Raw genomic sequence first — 20,624 nt, forward strand, 5'->3', positions numbered from 1 at the left:
CTGGACAGATAAAAATAAATAAGTCTAACATATCTGGGATTTCCTCATTCTTATGCTATGCAAAACCTTTTTTTTTTTTTTTAAATTTAATTTGAATGTGAATTTGCAAAGGGAGTTGGCTTCAGGGGCATGTTCTGGTGAATACATTATTTACTACTGAAACAGAAAAGGTGTCTGGTGTAGCTGTGATGGGGCGGAGAGTGAACAACAAAGATGAATGCAAGAAGAAGAAAAAAAGCAGAGTTTGCAGCTGAGCTATGAGATGAACCAGAGGTCGTAAGGAACAGAGCTACAGGAAATCTCTTCACTATGGCAGCAGGTGCAAGGGGTGAGCTCTCATACACTGATGTCAATTGGAAGCGAAGGTACCACACAAAGAAGCAGCTATGTGTAGACAGTGAGAAGCTGAGAGGCCAAGACAAGCAGTGAAAAACGGGTCAATTTGGAGCTTGCATGAGGGCTAAGGAAGTTGTTTGAGAAGCAAAGAGGCAGCAGCACTTCCGTCAGTATAGAGAGAGTTTGTTAAAATTTGGTGGGATTTCTGATGCAGCATGTAATGCTGTAGCTTCACGGTTGCTTTCAACTGAACAGAAGTTTTTGGTGGGAAAAAAGCACAAAGCTGGCAGTAGCATGGGGGAAGGGAAGGAAGGCACAACTGGAGACGAAGTAGTGGAGGGAACAGGCAGGACCATTTCTTTTCGCAGCTGTGTCTGTATATGCCATTATAACAAAAACTGGAAATTAAGAACTAGCAAAATGCTCCAGCTCCCTCCTGACTAAACTAAATTAGAGGATAGCCTTATAGTATCCACTGTTAGATATGCTTTTCTGTGTCATTTCTTACACCATCCATCTCAATCTAAATACCTAACTACTGCCTAAAAGTGCATTAGAGCAAACGGGGGGGGGTATATTTCTTTGTAAGCTCTGGATGTCTCACCATGTCCTTTGGATTAGACCTTACATGAAGGGCACAATTCAAATAGCATTAAAACCCAAGAGGACTATTTTCACCTAGGAGTATTTGCTTCAGAAGTCTATCTGCTTCCTGCACCTCTTTCTCCAGGTATGCTTAAAGTCGTCAGTAAAAACTATCTGCCATCTCCTTTCCAATGGTCTGACAATTTAACAAGCATGATTGTCCAAAAGCAGCTCCTTTCTGGATAAAGGAACAGATTGGCATGTTCTGTGTATACACACACACATGCACGCACATTCACACATACACCTGACTGTCTTCCAAGGTAATAAATTACAGCCTGCTGAGTATTCCAGGAGGTAAGGCAAACTCACTTGAAACAGAAGTGATGAAGTTTGGGATAAACTTTAACTTTGGAGTAGATTCAGAGCAAATGCAAAGGACTCATTAGCAGTGCTTTTTTTTCTGAGTACAGATCATGCCGTTCTTCTTTTGAATATTCCTTTAGAGAAGAGGTACTTTTTGGTAGCTCTGGACTAACTAGCATCTCTTGACCCTCTGCTGTTCAACATCTAAGCGGCTGAAACAAGTCTGCTGCTGATGCTGAGTTATTTGAAGTAGCATGAACAAGAGCTGGCTGCAAAGAACTGCAGAAGGACCTTGTGAGGTTGAATGACTGGGCAATCAAAAAACAGATGAAATTCGCTGTGTATAAATTGAATCAACACCTACTAGGAAGAAAAATCTTAGCCTGTCGTATAAGATAGAAAGATCTGAGATGATCACTGTCACTGAGAAGGAAACCATGGCATTAGTTACATATCTGAGAACATCAGTAAAGTGTGTGGCAGCACTCAGACAATCAAATGTTACAGACCATTGGTAAAGGAACACAGAACACAACAGGAAACATGGAGATGGCACTGCAGGAATCCATAGATAACCTGCACCCTTACTTAGCCTTCTCATCCCAAAAAGCAGAAACAGAAAAAAAAATAGAGAGGGACAACAAAGATCATCAAAAGTTTGGAGCAGCTTCTGTACAAGGTCAGTCTGATTAGCTTAGCACTGTGCAGTTTGGAAAAGGGATTGCATGATGTGTTAACATATAGGAAATCACCAGGGGCATAGGTACAGTGGGAAAAACCTGTTTCTTGAAGCACAAAAATCCAAGAGCTCTCAAAGGCAGGAAGCCATAGCCAGGCTCAGAGCATGCAACAGGAGTTGATGCCTTGTGCAGCAGGACCTGGGGAACCCCTCACCCACGGATGCTGTGTGGGCCAAAAGCTGAAGTGGGCTCAAGGGGGGGCTGGCCAAGCCCTTGGAGAGTGTGAGAGCCACTGCATGTTACTGACTCAACTAACCAAACTGAGCTGAGGAAACCCCTCTGCAGATATTGGTCAGAGGGCGGGAGAGCCCCAAGGGGAAATGTTGTGTGGGCTGCCTTGTTCCTGCTCTTGCTGAGGCAACTGCCCTGGCTGCTCTAGATGGCCCTTTGTCTGCACCCATATGCTGCCCTTTTACAACCAATTTCCCCCTGACTGATGGGAGCCAGCACTGACATCATCTGAGCCAGATGCACTGCAGCAAGGCTGAAGGAAGAAGGAGAAGGATGTGGGGCTATTTTTGGCATGTGAGGCCCATATGCTTGCTGTCTTCTCTCACAAGTCAGGAAGGGCACAGACTAGAACAGGAGGTCAAAACTCCTTTAGAATGTCCTGTATTTCTTAGTAAATGGACTGGAACCAGAGAAGATCAGTAAGTTGACAGTTGTTAGATAAACCTGGGCTTTTTTTAGTAACTTTTCTGAATGTTATGAAAACTTCCTTGTGCACAGGATGGTATATTTAACGTACAATTACATTTCCTGCATCTGAGAAGGCAGGAGCATCCTTGAAGATTAGGATGGATGGAGGTCATCTTGAAAAATGCTGAATTTGTGTATACGGTTAATATAATGGATATGATGATCTACGATTGAAGCAGGTACTACTTTAGCAAAGTTAATAAAAGCTGTAGTCAGTGGACATTCATAAGCTTATATAAAACTTGTAATTAGTAATATCAATAGAAATAAAACTGTCAGTAGAGAGATACTAGGGGTAACAAAAGGTGATGTGTATGTTAACTAGGGAGGAGAAGATACACAGGAAATGATGGAGGACCAAAATGATATAAAACACAAAACAGGAAAGGGGATTTTAGCAGAAAATCATGTTGTTACAATGATATGTGAGCTCAAGGTGACAGTCTTGGTACAGTGATCTTAGAAATTGTTTACTGTCTTGAAATTATTTACTGTTAACTCTGGTAGGCAGCTAATTCCCATGCTTGCTCACTCACCTTCCTTCTCTTGCCAGATGGGAGAGAGATTTAGAAAGGTAAAAGTGAAAAAGGTAAAAGTTACAGGCTGAGGTGTAGACAGTTCAATAGGTAAAACAAAAGCTGCGTGCATCAGCAAAGCAAAACAAGGAATTCACCACTTCCCATCGGCAGGCAGGTGTTCAGTCATCCCCAGGAAAGCAGGGCTCCATCATGTGTAGTGGTGACTTTGGAAGACAAATGCCCTAACTTTGAATGTCCTCCCTTCTTCCTCCTTTCCTCCAACATTCACTGCTGGGCATGACACCATATGGATAGTCATAAGGAATATCTCTTGGGTCGTTGGGGTAGCTGTCCCAGCTGCATCCTCTCCCAGCTTCTTGTATATCCCAGCCTACTTGATGGTGGGGCAGTGCGAGAAGCAGTGTAAGCACTGCTCGGCAGTAACTAAAATATCCCTGTGCTATACACTAGTCCCAAACCCAACACAGAATCCTCAACAAGCTACGATAAAGAAAATTGCCTCTATCCTAGCCAAAATCCATGTATATATATAGATGATAGCACCTTGCAATGAAAATAAAAAGCTTGTGACATCAAGAGATGTGGAGTCATACAAAAGAAATGAAAATACATACACAGCATTCACAGAATCACAGAATATTCTGAGTTAGTAGGACCCATATGGATCACGGAGTCCAGCTCCTGGTCCTGCACAGGACAGCCCCAAGAGTCACACCATGTGCCTGAGAGTATTGTCCAAAGGCTTCTTGAAGTCTGTCAGGCTTGGTGCCGTGACCACTTTCCTGGGGAGCCTTTCCAGTGTGCAAGCATCCTCTGGGTAAAGAACCTTTTTTGTAATATCCAACCTAAACCTCCCATGACACAACTTCAGGCCATTCCCTCAGGTCCTGTCACTGGTCACCAGAAAGAAGAGACCAGTGCCTGTCCCTCCACATCCCCTTGTGAGGAAGTTGTTAAACTGCGATGAGGTCTCTCCTCAGTCTCCTTTACTCCAGGCTGAAAAAACCAAGTGACCTCAGCCACTCCTCGTATGGTTTCCCTTCTAGACTCTCCACCATCTTTGTTGCCCTCCTTTGGACGCTTTATATAATAGCTTTATATCTTTCTTATATTGTGGTGCCCCAAACTGCACACAATATTCAAGGTGAGGCCACACCAGTGCAGAGAAGAGTGGACAATCACCTCCCTCAACTGGCTGGTGATGCTTTGCCTGCTGCCCCCCAGAACACAGTTGGTCCTCCTGGCTGCCAGGGCACTGCTGACTCATATTCAACTTGTCATCGACCAGGACTCCCAGGTCCCTTTCCCAGCACTGCTCTCCAGCCTCTCGTTCCCCGTTCTGTAGGGACCTCTGGGATTGCCCCATCCCAGGTGCAGAATCTGGCACTTTCCCTTGTTGAACTTCATATAGTTGGTGATTGCCCAGTCCTCTGATTTGTCTTGGTTTCTCTTCAGGGCCTCCCTGCCTCTGAGGAAGTCAAGAGTTCCTTGCAATTTTCTATCTATCATCTGCAAATTTGCTTAGTATCCCTTCAAGTCCTGCATCCAAGTCATTTATATGGCTACTTAAAGCCAATGAATACCATAATAATTGTACGCATGTCTTATTAAATTCAGCAAGTATCTGAATGCAATGCAGTGCCAGAGTAGGGCTCACTAACAGTTACATGATGGCTCTAAGACACAAACAATGCCTAGTATAGCTACATTTGAAAGTAAATAATTTCCCAAGAGTATGTTTGGCATATAGATTTTGCTTAGCCAGATCCCCGTGATGCTGGGATGTGCGAGAGGGAAGCCATAGACTTCTGTACATGTAACATAGGTGGTGTCCTGCACCTGGAGCAGAATAACCCCAAGCACCCATACAGGTTGAGGGCTGACCTATTGGAAAGTAGCTTGACAGCAGGTCAAGGGAGGTGATCGTGCTCCTCTACCCAGTCCTGGTGAGGCCTCATCTGGAGTGCTGTTTCCAGTTCTGGGCTCCACAGTACAAGAGGGACATGATGCTCCTGGAGCGGGTCCAGCAGAGGGCTGCAAAGTTCAGTAAGGGACTGGAGTATCTCACCTATGAGGACAGGCTGAGGAGTTGGGCCTGTTTAGCCTTGAGAAGAGATGACTGAGAGAAGCATCAATGTATTTGAGGGAGGAATGCCCTCACTAAAGCAGGAATGCCAAGAAGATGGAGCCAGGCTCTTCTCAGTGATGCCAACCAATAGGACAAGAGGCACTTGGTGGAATTCTTTATTGTGAGGGTGACTGCGCGCTAGAACACATTGCCCAGAGAGGTTGTGGAGTCTCCTTCACTGAAAATATTCAAGAACTATCTGGACACAATCCCGTGCCATGTGCTCTAGGATGACCCTGCTTGAGCAGGGAGGTTAGACCAGATGACCCACAGTGGTCCCTTCTAACCTGACCGATTCTGTGATTCTTCATCCCTCCTAACTTAACGGCGGTGTCCCGCAGACCTGCGAGAGCAGAGACCGTACAGCCCGAGACCAATGCGCAAGCAGGAACTGGAGGGCCCTTGTTCTCTGGATCCGTGCGTGCGAACGGCCCTGACCCTACCGCCGCTCCCGCACCGCCGCCACCCGCACCACCCTCCGGAGCCGGTCCCGCCCGCCGCCCTCTCCTTCCCCAGGGCGGCGGGGCTGCTTGCGGCCCGCCCCTGGCGGGGAGGGGCCGGCGCCACGGCCGCTTTCCGCCCCGGTGTGGGACGGGGGGGCCGGGATGTGGCGGCCGCAGCCCCGGTGTGGGGCGGGCGGTACCGACAGGCGGCGCCGCGGCGGCGGGGGGGACGCGGCGGGCTCAGGTGAGCGGGGCAGCCCGGGGGAGCCGCGGGTGTTGCGGGGGAGGGCGGGGCGGCCGCCGGCGGGAAGGGGGGACGGCGGGTGCCCGGCCGGGGAGCTCCGGCGGAGCCTGTGAACGGGCAGGGGGCGACTGGGACCCCTGATGGGGCCGGGGCCGGCAGCGCTTCGCCCTGCTGGAGGGGCCGGGCGGCTCGGCTGGAGGTGCCCTCGGGCTGGGAGAGTCGGCAGCCCCGGGGAGTCGTGTTGAGTATGGAGGGAATTTACTAATGTTTTGGTTTGGGTTTCTTTTTTTGTTTGTTTGTGGTTTGTTTTTCCTCGTAAATAAAACACGGATATTTCATTTCAAAGTCTGAAAGTTTTAGGATTTTATAATGTTTCCTTTTTTTTTTTTCCTAAGCCCCCGGTGGTGTTGGCATTTGTTTCACAGTAACTGTAGTCTAAGAAACAGTCTTGCAACTTTTAAATACCAGAACTGGTTTTTAACTCAAAAAAACCCTCGAATTTCTCTTCGGCCGGTGAACGCAGTTCAAATGATATGAAGATGTATAATTTGGGTTTTTTTTTTTTTTTTTTTTTTTTTTTTTTTTTTTTTTTTTAATGAACAAAAAGAGGGAAGTAATGGTGCTCTTAGAAGAGCCACCCACATAATATCTCCAGTCCTGGCTTAAGGAAGAAAAAGGAAACTGCCATCCCAACGAAGACTCTGTGCATATACACTTATAAATAAGTGAATTTTATAAGACCGTGACCTCTAATGTGGATGAGCTGCTCTCCTCCTCCCTCAGAGCAGCAGCAGTCAGCTGTCCTGAGCTAGGGCTGCCCTCATTACCTATACTGGTGCTGGTGAAAGGCTGGAGCCTTGGGAAATTTTGGAATAAAGCACTTCACCTTTTCCAGGACAACTGGTGAAGAAAGGTGTATCACTCACTGGGTGCATTTCTGCTGTTTTTTCATCTTCCTTGCCAACGGTTTAATAGAAAACAGCTCGTTCGTATTTTGGTAATCCAGGCTAATCTTTCTGTACAAGTGCTTGAGTAACTTCTTGCTATACTCTTAAATAGCAGTTTAAGAGTTGTGCAGTGAAGTGCTTTTATAATAAAGGTTTTCACAGAATATGCTGCAGAAGGTATACAAGCTAGTGCTGCTGGTAATTTAAAGTAAATGAGTTTTCAAAGAAGTGACTGAAGTACACTGGGATGCATTATCTCTGCTTTTGTCCTTTCTTATTTGTTCATTTACTTGTCAGTTTGCAATTGGCCTTACGGTAACTCTTGAAAATGGGAGAAGTTCTATTTTATTAAACTTTTCTTGATGTTTAAATACTGAAGTCCCTTTAATTATGTTCTATGGGTATTCCCTCATGTCATTGCTGAAGTTAAAATTGCTGTGGTTCATTCTAGGAAGACATTAACAGTGGTTTTCCAGTTGAAGCTACAGTACATTTTTTACAATTGATAGGGCTTTTAGACCCTTATGAAACTGAAAAGTAAGAGTGTTTAAATATTTGATTTAAAAGTTAAAAAAACTGAGTTTAGAGGTTTCTGGTTTCTTAAAATATTGTGATCGTGGCATTATGCCACAAGGGAATGTGCATGAACCCCCAAATGCTTATGCACAGTGTTTTGTACACTTGAGATTAGGACCATGTCCAACTATGTCATTTTTCTTCCTAGTGCTTGATACTGTCAGAGTTATCAATTTTTCTGTACAACTCTTTGAGATTGGACACTGCAAATGGCATGTTCTCATACATGATACTGATAATTTCAGTACAGCATCACTCTAAAGAACGGTCACAGGCAAGTATTGTATTGCCACTGGTTTCCTCCCTCTTTAAATTTAGATAAATAATCCTTTGTTCCTGTCAGTAAAGTGAAGTCAAAACTTTGGGCCTAAGCTACTGCTGCTGGAATTGTAGTGGAGCCGTGAAAGAAAAGAGGATTTATTAGCACCAGGATAAATTAATTGTGACAAACAGGAGGACAGAAAGCACTGCAAACAATGTTTTGTACTGACAAAAGGGAAAACCCTAAAGGTTAATTCTGACTTTGTTCACAAATTAGGCACACTCGGTTAGGCTTTTTTTGCTCGCCATAGCTTGAGCCTTTGACAACTACTGAACCACCTGACCTTTCAAGTGAGATTTACTGGAGTGTGTGACACCTCACAAGTGCTCCTTGGGAGTTATGATTTTTATTTTTCCTCCCATTTCATTATCGTGTTTCTTTGAGCAAATTGTCTTTCTAATTGAACAGAGACAGGCTGTGACCTTTTCTGGTTTTGGCCATAATGCGTATTAATGACTCCTGTGGAAAGGGGTTTCTGTACCTCCTTTGGAGTATTGGCCTCCAAGGTGAACAGAAAGGAACCTGCAGAGTTGCCATAGTGATTTCCAAGTTCATCCTTAGCATCTTGTGTCTTTTTCCAGAAAGCAGTCCTTTCATGCTGTGTCACTTAGATTAGGATTGAACTCAGGATATGTTGTAATACTATTCAATATTCTTGAAGGAAAACTGCTGAAAAACCCTTATGTATTCGGAATGAATGCGCCTTTTGTAAATCAACAGTCACACGAGATAAAACTTGGCCCTCTCGCACTGAAGAAGGCTGCTGTGCTTATGTTAGGCATGGTAGTATCCTTATTTGGAGGTGTTTCCTTAATTCTGTGTAATGTTAACATTATTTAACACTTTTTTCTTTTTTCTTCTTCTTTAGCCTATAGGCACAGATTCCATTAACAGCTCATCTGAAAAATGCTTTCAGGGAGAAATGTTTCTTTATCAAGCCTGCTAGCTACTGCTGCAGTGGAAGCTGAGATCCGCTATGGACATACTTTGTTTGTTAAACATCAGTCTTCTGTATGGAAATTGAATTAGCAATTGACATGGAGTTGCTTTCCTATTTATTGATGCTGAGAATGTGAAGTGGCTTAATGAGTAATCTGAAGTCTGCAGGCAGAGGGGTGAGATCATGTGCTTGCCTCAAGTAGGGTTTCTTTGTTCAGTGTGATTCCTTTGGGACATGCAGAATTTAGATTCTGCCTCCCCTTTGTATGTACTGTAAAATGCTGCTTGCTCTGTTTCAGACCCTCCTTCATCTTACAGCCACGCTTCCTTCCAGAATAACTCTTATTATCTGTGTGTGATAAATTTCTAATTGGGGCCTTGCTGTCTAATGAGTATGATCGATGGCAAATTCTGTTCTTTCTCACCCCCTCCTCCCTTCCCCTCTTGCTGCCTTACAAATAGGTGTATTAACTGTGTGACCCTGATGTCAGGGTAAATTGTCTAATTACTCTGCTCTTTTTGCCTTCCGTCACTCTGTTTATTTGTAACAGTGACAAGTGTAAAAAAACCCCACCTAAATATTAGATTTTACCTTGAAAAGTAAATATTTACTACATAAACAGCTGTGTACTCATAATTAGAGATGGGAAGTGGAAAATGCATTTTCTTAGTAGTGCTTAGTGCTTTAGTTTCAAAGTTGTATGCATTACCTGTATTTATGGATTGAATGAAACAGTAACCAAGTCAGAATGAACAGAAATTTGCTAAACACACTGTATGTATGCTCAGATTATAAAATCTCATTGGAAAAGAGCTCTGTGGGAAAAGTGACTCCTGAAAAAAAAGAGCAGAAAGAATGTCATGTGTATGAACTTTCCTTGTTCTCTGCAGTGGCTGAAGAGCTGGTTGTTTGGAGGGGTTTAGTGTGCTCTTGTTGGAAGTTTTGCTTTGCTGGGCTGAGAGGTCAGTGGGGCAGGAAACCATTACAGAGGAAAATCTCTTAGCAGGGAAACTTTGAGGCAACCTGTAAAGTGAAGTCAAGAGGTTGATAGAGAGCATTCCAACACTAAACAGGAATGGAAGGGTTAGTAGCTGTGGCATTGGTGTAGCTTTTCAAGACCTTGCTTAAGTGTGAATAATAATGGAAAATCAGAATCAAATGATAGTGATGTTTTCAATATGTCTGTAGGTAATGAAGTTTGTCAATGGCTTCATGATCATCAGATCATGGCTAGGCTTCGCGAATGAAGATTTGGGAAGGGCTCTACCCACATTTGTTGCAAGCGCGTTGGTGGCTAAAAAGGCCAATACGAGACAGGCACGTCCGGTTGCAAAAGGCACAGCAGAAAGACTCTTTAGGTGGTATATTCTGCAAGGCACGATTCTTTCTGTGTTGTCTCTTCTCCTCAAGAGTGATCCTGCGTGCTTTCTCAAAGGCATCAGCAGCGTTATAGATGGTGTGTCTCCAGACCTCCCGACTGGAGGCCAGAGTAGACCAGTTATGGTGATCAATATGGCCAAGGCTGAGATGTTGTTTCAAGGAGTCCTTATATCTTTTCTTTGGGGCTTCTCTCTTGCGGCAGCCAGTGGCAAGTTCACCATAAAGCAAGATCTTAGGGAGGCGGGGGTCCTTCGTCCTTGAGATGTGCCCTGCCCAACGCATCTGTGACTTTGCTGATTAATGGGGTGAGCAGCTTAGTCCCTAGCTCAGCTCATCTATCTGACAGCACTTTGAGTTTAAATCACCAAGGTTTAAGGTCTGAAAAATATGTTTTGAGCATCAAAGGAGAACATTCTTAGGGTCTTCTTGTTTTGTTTTTGGAAAGCCATAAAGTCTCCAGAGAGCTTGGGAAGGGGAAGAATAGGGTTTTCATGCTACTAAACTGCTTTCATGCTGTTTTAGTGGGATGCTTAAAGTATTTTGCTACCAATCTTCAATGATATGTTGGTAAGCGTCCTTTCCACTGACATACCAGCTTAGTCTTATGGGTTATCACTCCTGTAGATACACAGGCACCTGGAATGGTGCCTAGGGGAGACTACTTGCAAGGCCAGATGCTTATATCCTCATGGTTTTCCTTTATGTTCCTAATGCTTGTGTTCTGGTTGTTCCCCTTTCCCACACACATAAATGCCTTACTTCAGGGAAACACCATGAGGTTCCAAGGAAGGAACATCACCGAGCCTGTTCAGTGTGGTAAATCCAGGCTGTCTCAGCTCCATAAAGTATCTGACTCTTTGTTGCAAGGGCTAAGCGGATCATATCAAATTAGTTTTCTCCTCTTGTTGGAGAGCATGGCTTTGGGAACAAGAGCTTTCCATTCTCTTTTAGGATTTTGGACAAGGACGGTAACTGAGGCAGGGATGAGATTGAATTTCATTGTGCTGGTCTAAGTTCCAGGTGCTTCCTGTTGCTGATGGCCCATGGAGACCCAGATGATGGAGGGAAATGGGCAGCACAGCCATTTGCTGGGGCCTGGCTGTTCTCGTTTTGTGAGTAGTGCATTAACCTGTCAGTCTTTGCACTAATAGCTCAGGCTGAGCTGTGGCTGTGTTGCATTCCTAGCTCTGCTCTTGCAGAGCCATAGGCACACAAATCTTGGGAGAATGTGACAAACACCTGCTGAGTTTCGTGATGATTTATATTGCTATAGTAAGATTTCCTTAATGGTAGCATCTTTTTTGTTGCTGTGTCCCCAGTGGGAGTGATATGGATAGGGTGCTGATATCTCTGCTTCAGCAGTGGTGTGGAGTCTCAGAAGCATGGGATGCTCTCGGACACCCCGGGTGGTCCCAGACTATGCTGCCACTGCAGTGGGGCAGCACTGTTTGCCAGGGAACCATGCTGAAAACTTGCTCCTGTTCTGCCAGAGCCCTTGTTTAGGGGAGCAGTACATTTTTATTTGCTTAGAGCTGTGAAATCTTGAGGAGACCCTCACTGAAATTGCGTGAGAAGGGCCTGGTCACCGTTGCCTCGAGTGCAGCACCAGAGCAGCTGATCTTCTGTGTGGTTTTGTTCCCAAACTAGTTAATAATCAACAGGTATTGTGTTTCCCTTTTCTGTTGGGAACCTGAACATGGTCATGGAGGGACAGCTGCTGTAGTGTTCCCATGCAGGAGGTCTGCAGGGGCCTCGTACAGACTTGGCTATGAGAAGAGCTGCTTCACTTAATAGTTCCCTTTGAGCGGTGCACCAGAGCTGGATGTCTGCTTCCTGTGTGAATGAAGATGGGAAAATCCAGTTTTGCCAGGGGTCTCAGATTGCTGTAAGGTCAGAAAAGATCAGCTTCCACTTCTTTCTTTGTTTGCAGCAAGCAATAGTGATAGGATATTTGTTTTTTTAGCAGATTGAGAATTTTCCAGCTATCGCACCAGCTTTTGCCAATGACAGAATTTTCCATGGAATCATCTGTTCTAGGGTCAAATTAGGAACCATTTCATGTTAGCCAAGGTGTTTTCTGCCCACCTTGAATATAGTTACAAAGTACATTTGTTACCAACTTTTTCTGTATGAGGTGGCACTGGGAGGTAGTAACCAGTGTTGCTGTTTTGGGAAGAACAATCCATAACAATTCTGATTGCCCTTTGTGAAACATACTGACTTGCCCTGTTGTTCTTTAGGGCCTTCTGTTTATCCTTTAGAGTGCAGTTAGGAAGGTTTTCCATCTTTGGGTTGAAGAGTCTGTATATTCATGCCATTCACCTTCTGAATTAATTTCATATAATTTTAAAATAATTTAGCTTTGTTATGACTAGTGACGGTGCGTAGCAACCCTTTGGTTGTGCTTCTGGTAAGTGTGGTGTGGCACTGAATTTCCTGATGAGAGTTCAGACCTTTCTCCTGAATCTGGATGCACACATGCTTCTTACATTACTGCTTTGTGTGCTGCCCTTAGTGAAACTCTCTGTGCTTTACCTGGCCATAAAATTGAAAGCCTAGGTGTTATGTGTAGCCTTAGCAAGTTTAAATTGTCTGTGGTTTTAATGCTGAGAGGCCAGTATGACTGTTCAGTGCAAGCCATGAGAAGTACATGGGGTTGCTGTCTTTCTTCTAGGTCTCTTAGAAGTAATTGTTCTACATGTTAGCTGTCTAAAAGTGATCTCTAATGACTTGAAAATCATGATATAAAATATGAGAGGAGTTTTTAAAAGGAGGATTACAATGCAGGGAGCAAGTGGGGAATAATACTAGTAGTAATAATAATCAAAATCAAACAGACCAGCTAAAGACAGTGCAGAGGACAATTAGGAATTCTGGGTAGCAGCCTGTGTATGTATTTTGAGCACCAACATTGCTTAGTAGTGGAAGAAGAACAAGACCAGCCCCAGAAATCCCTCAAAAACCAAACCAAGAAAGAGAAGAGGAGATATAGAAATAGCTGTATTGCTACTTAATTCAGTTATATAGAACATACACACCTCTGTCACACTTATGGCTGCCTGATACAGCTGTGTGGCAGAGTATTCAGGTTTGACTTTTTCCCTGCTCGTGTCATAATCAGACTTCATGCTGGATAGGATAGTGGCAGTATTCCCTGGGCAGAGGTGGTCTTCCTCCTTGCCTTGCTCGGAAGTTTGTGTGAGAGGCAGGTTTTGTTGCAGCTGTTCAGATGTGATGTTAGATTTTTCTCTGTGTGTAATGCCCTTGGAACCATTTAAGGGATTATGTTTTTGAAAGGAAAGTGTCTTCAGAGAGTTAGAGTCTCACAGATGGCTCCGTCTTGTCCTCCAGTTGGCAAGCAGCCCAGGAAAAGGTATCAAAATAATTTTTAATGTAGTAAACCAAATAATGCCTTGAGAGAAATGCTCTCCAATATTTGTTACAACCAATAAAAAAGCCTCAGTAATAAAGATTTTGTGAAATAACTGCAGTAGATCAAAGTGACATTGAAGTGATGCTCATGAGCATTGTTTAGTCGCCAGCTAACTACTAAAGGCCTTCTGCTGTGGAACAACTGGAGTTCCTATGTTCTTATGCCTTACTGTGTCTGCCTTGCTTAAGGCCCTGACCGTCACCAAAGCTCGTGATTTCTCTGTGTGTGTATGATGGATGCTTAAATGCTGTTTGAGAACTTATTTATTTCTAGTACTGAACTTTATTCTGAACTTTAGTCATTGAAAGTCAGCCGTTTTCAGCTTCCAGGATGTGATGGAACTATTGTTTTTTAACTTACTTGTGACTCCTTTGTGGAGTTAAATCAGATAAGTTGCTTTCTTGCAAGGTGGCATGCATCTTCACAAATGAAACTCTTCAACTTTTGTTCTGTGTACAGTTAACTAGTGGAATATCCTGACATATATATTTAAATCTTAGAGGTATAACAGGATAGTTTGGGTTGGAGGGAGCTTCAGATAGTCTCTGGTCCAATTCCCTGTTCAAAGCAGGACTAACTGAGGTTCTGTCAGGTTGCTCAGGGCTTTATCCTGTTGGGCCCTGAAAAGCTCCAAGGACAGTGCAACCTGCTCTACCTCTTGGCTGCTCTCAGGATGAAAAAGTTTTTCTTAGTATCCAGTTGGAACCTTTTTTGTTTTAAGTTATGCCCATCTCTTTCTTGTCCTATCTCTGTGCGCTGCTGTGTATGGATTGCTGTCATCCTTGCTATTGGTATGTAGCATCTTCAGAAAATTGTTACCAGTAGAGGGTAATTAGAAGGTAATTTCTAACATCTTTATAAGTCTTAGAGTAGCACACTTGGCATTCTTTGATTTACTTTCCTTTCTATAGCATAAAATAGCACTGTACTTAATGAAATTTACCATTGCTGCAAATATATCTTTATACCCAAAGAGGGCATTCTAACCTCAAAGATGTTCTTAGTTCTGCCTTCATGGCTTTCTCTGGTGCAGAGTCCTTGCTTATGACTCAGACTTTAAGGTAATTTAAGTTCAAGACATTTCATATGTTTTTGTTCAATAAAGCACTATGACACTTTTATTGTACAGAAATGAAAATGCATGTATCTTCTTGATATCTCTCACAATTTTATTGTCACCTCTTTGTTTTTATAAGGCTAGTCATGCAAGGTGTTCCTGCTCACAGAGGTTTGGAAAAAGAGGATACTTTCTAGGTTGTGAAACTTTTGCAACTATGTTCAAAATGCTGTGAGTTTTCCTTTTCCCCTAGTCAGGAAAAAATTTAAAAGGTTTCCAGCATAAAAGTAGCACTGTTTCACTCAGAAATGAAAGAAGCCTGTCAATTAACTACTTATGTCTATGGACTCTCTTAGTGGACTTCCTTGACACAGATATTTTATAAATATTTTTTCCAGTCTCAGATCTGTGGATTAGTATAGACTTGTTTCAGTTCGGAGTACACAAGTGTAGACAGGTTCAAGTCATTATGGCTAAGTTAAGCAGTCATCTAAATATGATGTTTGTATTTGCTTCAAATTTCTGGTGAAAATGTAAGTTAAACCTGAAATTTCGAGTAAAAATTCATTGGACAGGATAGCATTATTGCAGAGTCTGCCTCAGGGGGGACCTGGGACTCCAAGGTTTGATAGTTTAGATAAAATAAAGATAAAATTCATCCAATGCTACTTTTAAATCTCCAATCTATTCCATGAAGGCAGGAGTTCTAAAAGTACAAAGCCTTAGGTGTATTCTGGTAGCAAAAATACTTATTGCCTAGCTGTCTTTCAGGACTCCCGTTTTAGTAATTTTTCTGTCTTGAGCATGCCTTCTGGCTGGGGTAAGTCGTATAGCTTCTCACATGGCCTGCTCTAACCACAAAGCAATGCGTCAGACCACTGCTGTACCTCAGAACTGATGAGATCAAATGTCTCTGAAAATGCATTGCTTTCCTTGAAAGGAAGCTACAGCAGTTCTGCCTGCTACTTCTTAATAGTAATACTTGTCAGGAGTATTATCTGTAAACCTGAAAGAAGCAGGGGAAGAAATCTGCTGCTGCTGCTGCTACTACACTAGTAGTACCCATGGACCTGTCCCATACACCTGAAAGGGATAGGCAGATGTGAGCTACCTTGCACAGGATCCTGCTAATCCTGGATTCAGAATTCAGGTTTTCTAAAACAAGTAATAAATTAAAAAGAAAAAAGTATTGGAAGTAACGAGCTAACCATCTATATTTATTCTGGAAAACAATTTGAATGACACTCGAAGTTTTCCTCTGCCAAGCTTTTTGTTACTGAAGTAGATCTATTCAGGTGTGCGTGTTTAACGCCATATGGTACAATATGCACCTTTTTTATCCACTTAAAATGCTAAGCTGAATCTGGAATATGCTGACCTAAAAAACTGCTTCATTGGCTTATTCTTTTAATAGAGAGAATATTTTTGAAAGGCCAGTCTGATTTTTGAGTGTACTTCTCATTATTTTTTTAACTTGAAGTATTCTGCAGAAGACTGTTTCATTACAGTATCACACAGGTGCCTTGGCACCCAAGAAACTTCTGCAAGCTATCTCATATAAGGGTACAATTTCCTTAAAGTTTAATACTATGCTTTAATGTACCTAGGTAACAAAAGCAGACAAGTAAGGCTCAATGAAAGGTGGCAGATCCTAGGGCTTTGTACGTAGGTAGTAGTACTTCAGTGAATTACAAATAGCATGTGACAGAAATATGTTAAAAAAAACTTAGGGCAAAAGTGTGTGCTTTTGTTGAGCAGCATAGACATGTGTTAATAAGTGTAGCCTGTATTATTAGGTAATATATGTTAGCCCAGGGAGACTGCCAGAGTAAATTGTGGCAGGTAATTGTCTTGATTTCCTAGACATGAATAGCAGTGATTTACAGTCATGGGAAAGAAGCTCTTTCAAGAGTGTTTTCATTGAGATGATCTCAAAGGGGATGAATGGAGTCAGTGTGCCTTTAGAGTGAGGTTTGGTTTAGATTGTCATACAAACTCTTGTGTGTGCTGTGAAAGAGGTAAAAGGAGCCCTGAGAACTGGCTGAAGTCCTGGTAGCTAAAAGGCTGAGCACCTGGAGGGAAGCGATGAAATCAGTGAACACAGCTGAAGTGGGGTTGGGTTCCTTTTAAATGCACCTGGGGAAGACTAGAAACTTCTGAGCCCTGCTCAGATGGGAAGTGTGAAGTAGGAAGGCTCTCCATCTAGGAAGGGATGGGGTGGTCTGAGGAGCTGGAGGGCCTGGAGGCTCATAGGAAGAGGATTTTTGGAGGTAAGTTGAGGCATGCTTGTTTGCCGTTGTGAGAGGAATGCTGTCAAGGGGGATGAAGGGAGGCTTATGCATTTTGGGGTCGGGATGAAAAGAATAAACTGGAAAGGACCAGGGAAGTGGTATTGAGGAATGATATTAGGAAAGAGGGTATCTCTCTGTGGCTTTGAACATTGTTTGGGAGCTTTGTTATCGCTCTAGACTGTGTAGTGTGAAGTGTGACCTATGCAGAGTTTGGTCAAAGATCCAGGGCAGCAAATAGAATGATTTCTGGATTAATTCTCTTTTTCACTTGAAGAGAAATGAGTGCTTGGTTTGAGAGAAATAAATGGGGAGCGAGGATTGAAATGCAATGGAAGTTAGTGTAAAATAATGCAGGGTTTGATGGGAGCAGTGAAAAGCGTGTGCAGTGTTGGGATGGAGACAAAAATGAGTAAAGTGACAGTCAAAGTAAACATTGGTGTTGGTGATGTCCTCACTCAGTCTAGAGTCTGACTGGCTGCTACTTGACTGTATCCCCTGATCCTTGTCTGCTTCCAGTGGAAGTCAAATGGCTTTGACTGTGCATGAACGTGCTTTGGTCCTGTTGAGTCTTTAGTCGTGGTGTCAGGCACACGGGGTAACTCTCAGCTCCTGCCTGGACATGAGTAAGCAGTTGCTCGAATCTGTGCTCCTGCAGTACCTGGTGATGTGGGTTGGAAATACCAAGTTTGTCCTCTAATGCCAGGGCTCACACCTGGGAAGATATAGACAGCTAGCTGTCTAGCACTGGTGGGTGCCTTCTTTGAGTGCTCTGTGACCATTTCTTGAGGTCTTCTCATCCTCTGTATTGATTGCCGTTGCTGCTCTGTGCTGCCACGTGTGCTACATTCTGTAATTCAATGCCATTGCCTTCTGGAGAGAAACTCTATTCTTGGAGTGTTAATTTTTAAAAATTCTTTTTAAGATATCTGACTTGTTCTAGGCAGAGTGACCTTCTGTCTCACTGTATTTAGAAGGGCGAGTGATTTCTGCTAGAAGAGAGGTGTTCTTGCCAGCGGTTAGTATTCTCCTGCACTTGCAGCAATATCTGCTATAGTACTTCTTCCATAGCTTGTTCATACATAATCTCAGAATTTCCTGACCAGTCTACTTTTTTCCTCCATGCTAGAGGAAACGGATATAGCTCATGTCCTCACTTTTGTGTTCTCAGGCCCAATAAAACAAACTTCCAACTTCTGTTTTGTCTGTCTACAGCCTTGGGTAAGGTTTGTAAAGATCAAGCCATTTTCAGCAAAGGTCTCAAAAGGGATATTGTGTGTGTCTTTCCTGCGTAGCAGTGAAGGTCTCCAAGGGAACTGCAGTCTGCTTGCTGGAGCACAAAGGTTGACCCCTCACAGGTTATAACACCTGCAGGCTGATGATGCTGCTGAGTAATCTACTGGCATTTAGCAAGGACTTGTGTTAACTGAAGTTGCTTGTGTCGCTGTTGAGGATGGGAGAGCAGTGCTGCAGTCTGTGCCTCGTGGGTTCAGCTGAGAATCTTCATCTTGCCACTTGGAGTGGCAGTTTATTGTCAGCAGGCAAAAGTACAGTTCACACAGTTGCTGCTGCGAAGAGCAAAGAATACCTGAGTACAGAAATTTTGATGGAGCATAAAGAGTTGCAGGGCTTCATGTGAAGCCCTGAGATTGTCATTTCAGGGGGAGCAGGGTGAGGGACCAGCACACTTTTTTTGCTTTCCTTCTAGCTACAGGTTGGCCTTGTGTCCTGAGCACAGTTGTAACTGCAGTCTGTGTTCATGCCTGGCTTTTATAGTATCTTATATTTAAGCTGCATCCTGGGGTGGTGTGCTTTCTGTGGGAACTTAGTGCTCAGGTTTCCTTGTGTCTGGAGCTCCATTCCCTCTCTATTGTTGCCTAGACCTCATGGGCATTGCATCTGACAGCCAGACTGGGGCTGTAAGGTGAACTTCTTTCATCAGGCAAAGGAGGAGTATTTTTCCTAGGACTGATATTAAATTGTAAAGCTAAAAGAATCCGGACTCCTCACCCTTGGCAATATAGGAACTGCCACGTTGTTTTATTTTCATTATAGTGATCACTACTGAGCTGTTAAGAGAAAATTACTTTCTATTTCAGTAAACTCAATTCTGGTTTCAGACTGACTGTGCATCAGATGCTTAATTTGGAACCTGCTCTCTTGGTGAAATTAAAAATTCAAATCTCCAAGCTGGAGCACTCAAACTGTGCTTGAATTAGAAATTGACTGCTGTCAATGTGCTCTCACACTTCACTTTTTTTTTAAAATTCTTTCCCCCTCCCCCCCGATGAGTTTTATATTAGAGTCTTGCTGTAGATGATCTGACTGAGCAGAAGCAGTGGGAATCCATGCTGTCACTCTGTAGACAGAGTGATGAAAGAGAAGTGTGTTGTGTTAAATAGACCATTCTTGAAAAGGACTGCTGTGTACTAATTTCGCAGTTTCACGCGTTTGGTGAAATACTTTTATAAGATATGATTGCAAACCCATTAAGTGTTGTTTGCAAATTAATTTATGACCTAAGCAAACTTCACAGTTTCTATGCAATATCCTTGCTCCCCTATTTCTGTGTAATATTTAAAGCTGTTGTCAGATCTTGACGGAAAGAACAGGGTGTTCTCTCCACTTTAGACATTTGCATGGGCTGCCTCTACAGAATTTTGCATTGAAACAGGGAACAAAACGTTTTTTCTCCATGAAGAACAAGAAAATTTACACACACACCCCCAACTCCTGAAATAAGCATTGATTTTTCTATTGTGAATATTCTCTGTAGGCTTGCAACTTGTGTGTCCATCTACCTCTTTGAAAACTGGATAAATTATTCTCAGTTATTTACCTAGAAGTTAAAGAGAATTATACTTAAAGGTTTGGAAAAAATTGGGCTGGATATTTGTGGGGAAGTGCCTTCTGTTATTGACTCTGCTGAAGGCACCCAGTGCTGGTACTGGCTTGTTCTTCCAGACCTACTTGTGTTCTCCTCCCACGGTGTTTTGTTGTCCATCAGATGGTCGACAGGATGGATTGCAGAGCTGGGTGTAGGGTAAGTGATGACTGAGGAGCCTAAAAACTGTTGTTAGGCAGCTAGTTATGTGAGTTTGGCAGTTCTAGCTAGCCAAGGTGGATATCCGTGGGTTGGGTGAAATATATCAGTGGGTTGTGTAAGGAGGTTTGGAGAGTGATTTGGGTTGAGGCTCATCAACCACAGATGAATTTGGGAAGTGAGATGTAATAACAGCTGGAGAACGAGAAGTGTGACGAGTGTCTGTAACAGGATTACACTGATGTTAATTGCAAAGGTCTTGGGCTTTCCTGGCTTTTTTTTTTGGTTGAGACTTCTGTAACAGTAGTTTTAACAGAGGCTATGTTGGGATCAGTGCCATCTTATTTTGAATATTTAGTGGTATCTCTGAAATTCAGCAAATGAGTCAAACTGTAACCGGTTAAGAACCTGCAACATTTTATGTATTTCTATGACTTGGGAACTGAACAGTAATAGTTATTGTCATGTCAGATTGATTAATCCCTCAGAACGGTTCATTTTTGTTCCTGATAGGTTAAACATTTGTGTATGTGTTTGTAAATAATAAATATTTTCACC

The 20,624-nt window shown here is 43.1% G+C and overlaps 1 protein-coding gene across 2 annotated transcripts in view; it reads left to right on the forward strand.

The window, feature by feature from the left end:
- The first annotated feature begins 5,953 nt into the window (after positions 1-5,953).
- The window catches only part of DISC1 (DISC1 scaffold protein), a 191,487-nt gene continuing 176,816 nt past the window's right edge, over positions 5,954-20,624 (forward strand). For both annotated transcript variants that reach the window (XR_005562923.1, XM_027721399.2), the window contains exon 1: positions 5,954-6,080. Coding sequence is in view for 1 of the 2 variants with exons in the window: in XM_027721399.2 (XP_027577200.2) it covers positions 5,999-6,080 (82 nt within the window). In the remaining variant the exon portion in view is untranslated. The remainder of the gene's footprint in view (positions 6,081-20,624) is intronic.

Source organism: Pipra filicauda, unplaced genomic scaffold (genome assembly GCF_003945595.2).
Source record: "Pipra filicauda isolate LSUMZ 115617 unplaced genomic scaffold, ASM394559v2 scaffold16_size7369187_pilon, whole genome shotgun sequence".
Classification (NCBI taxonomy): Eukaryota; Metazoa; Chordata; class Aves; order Passeriformes; family Pipridae; genus Pipra; species Pipra filicauda.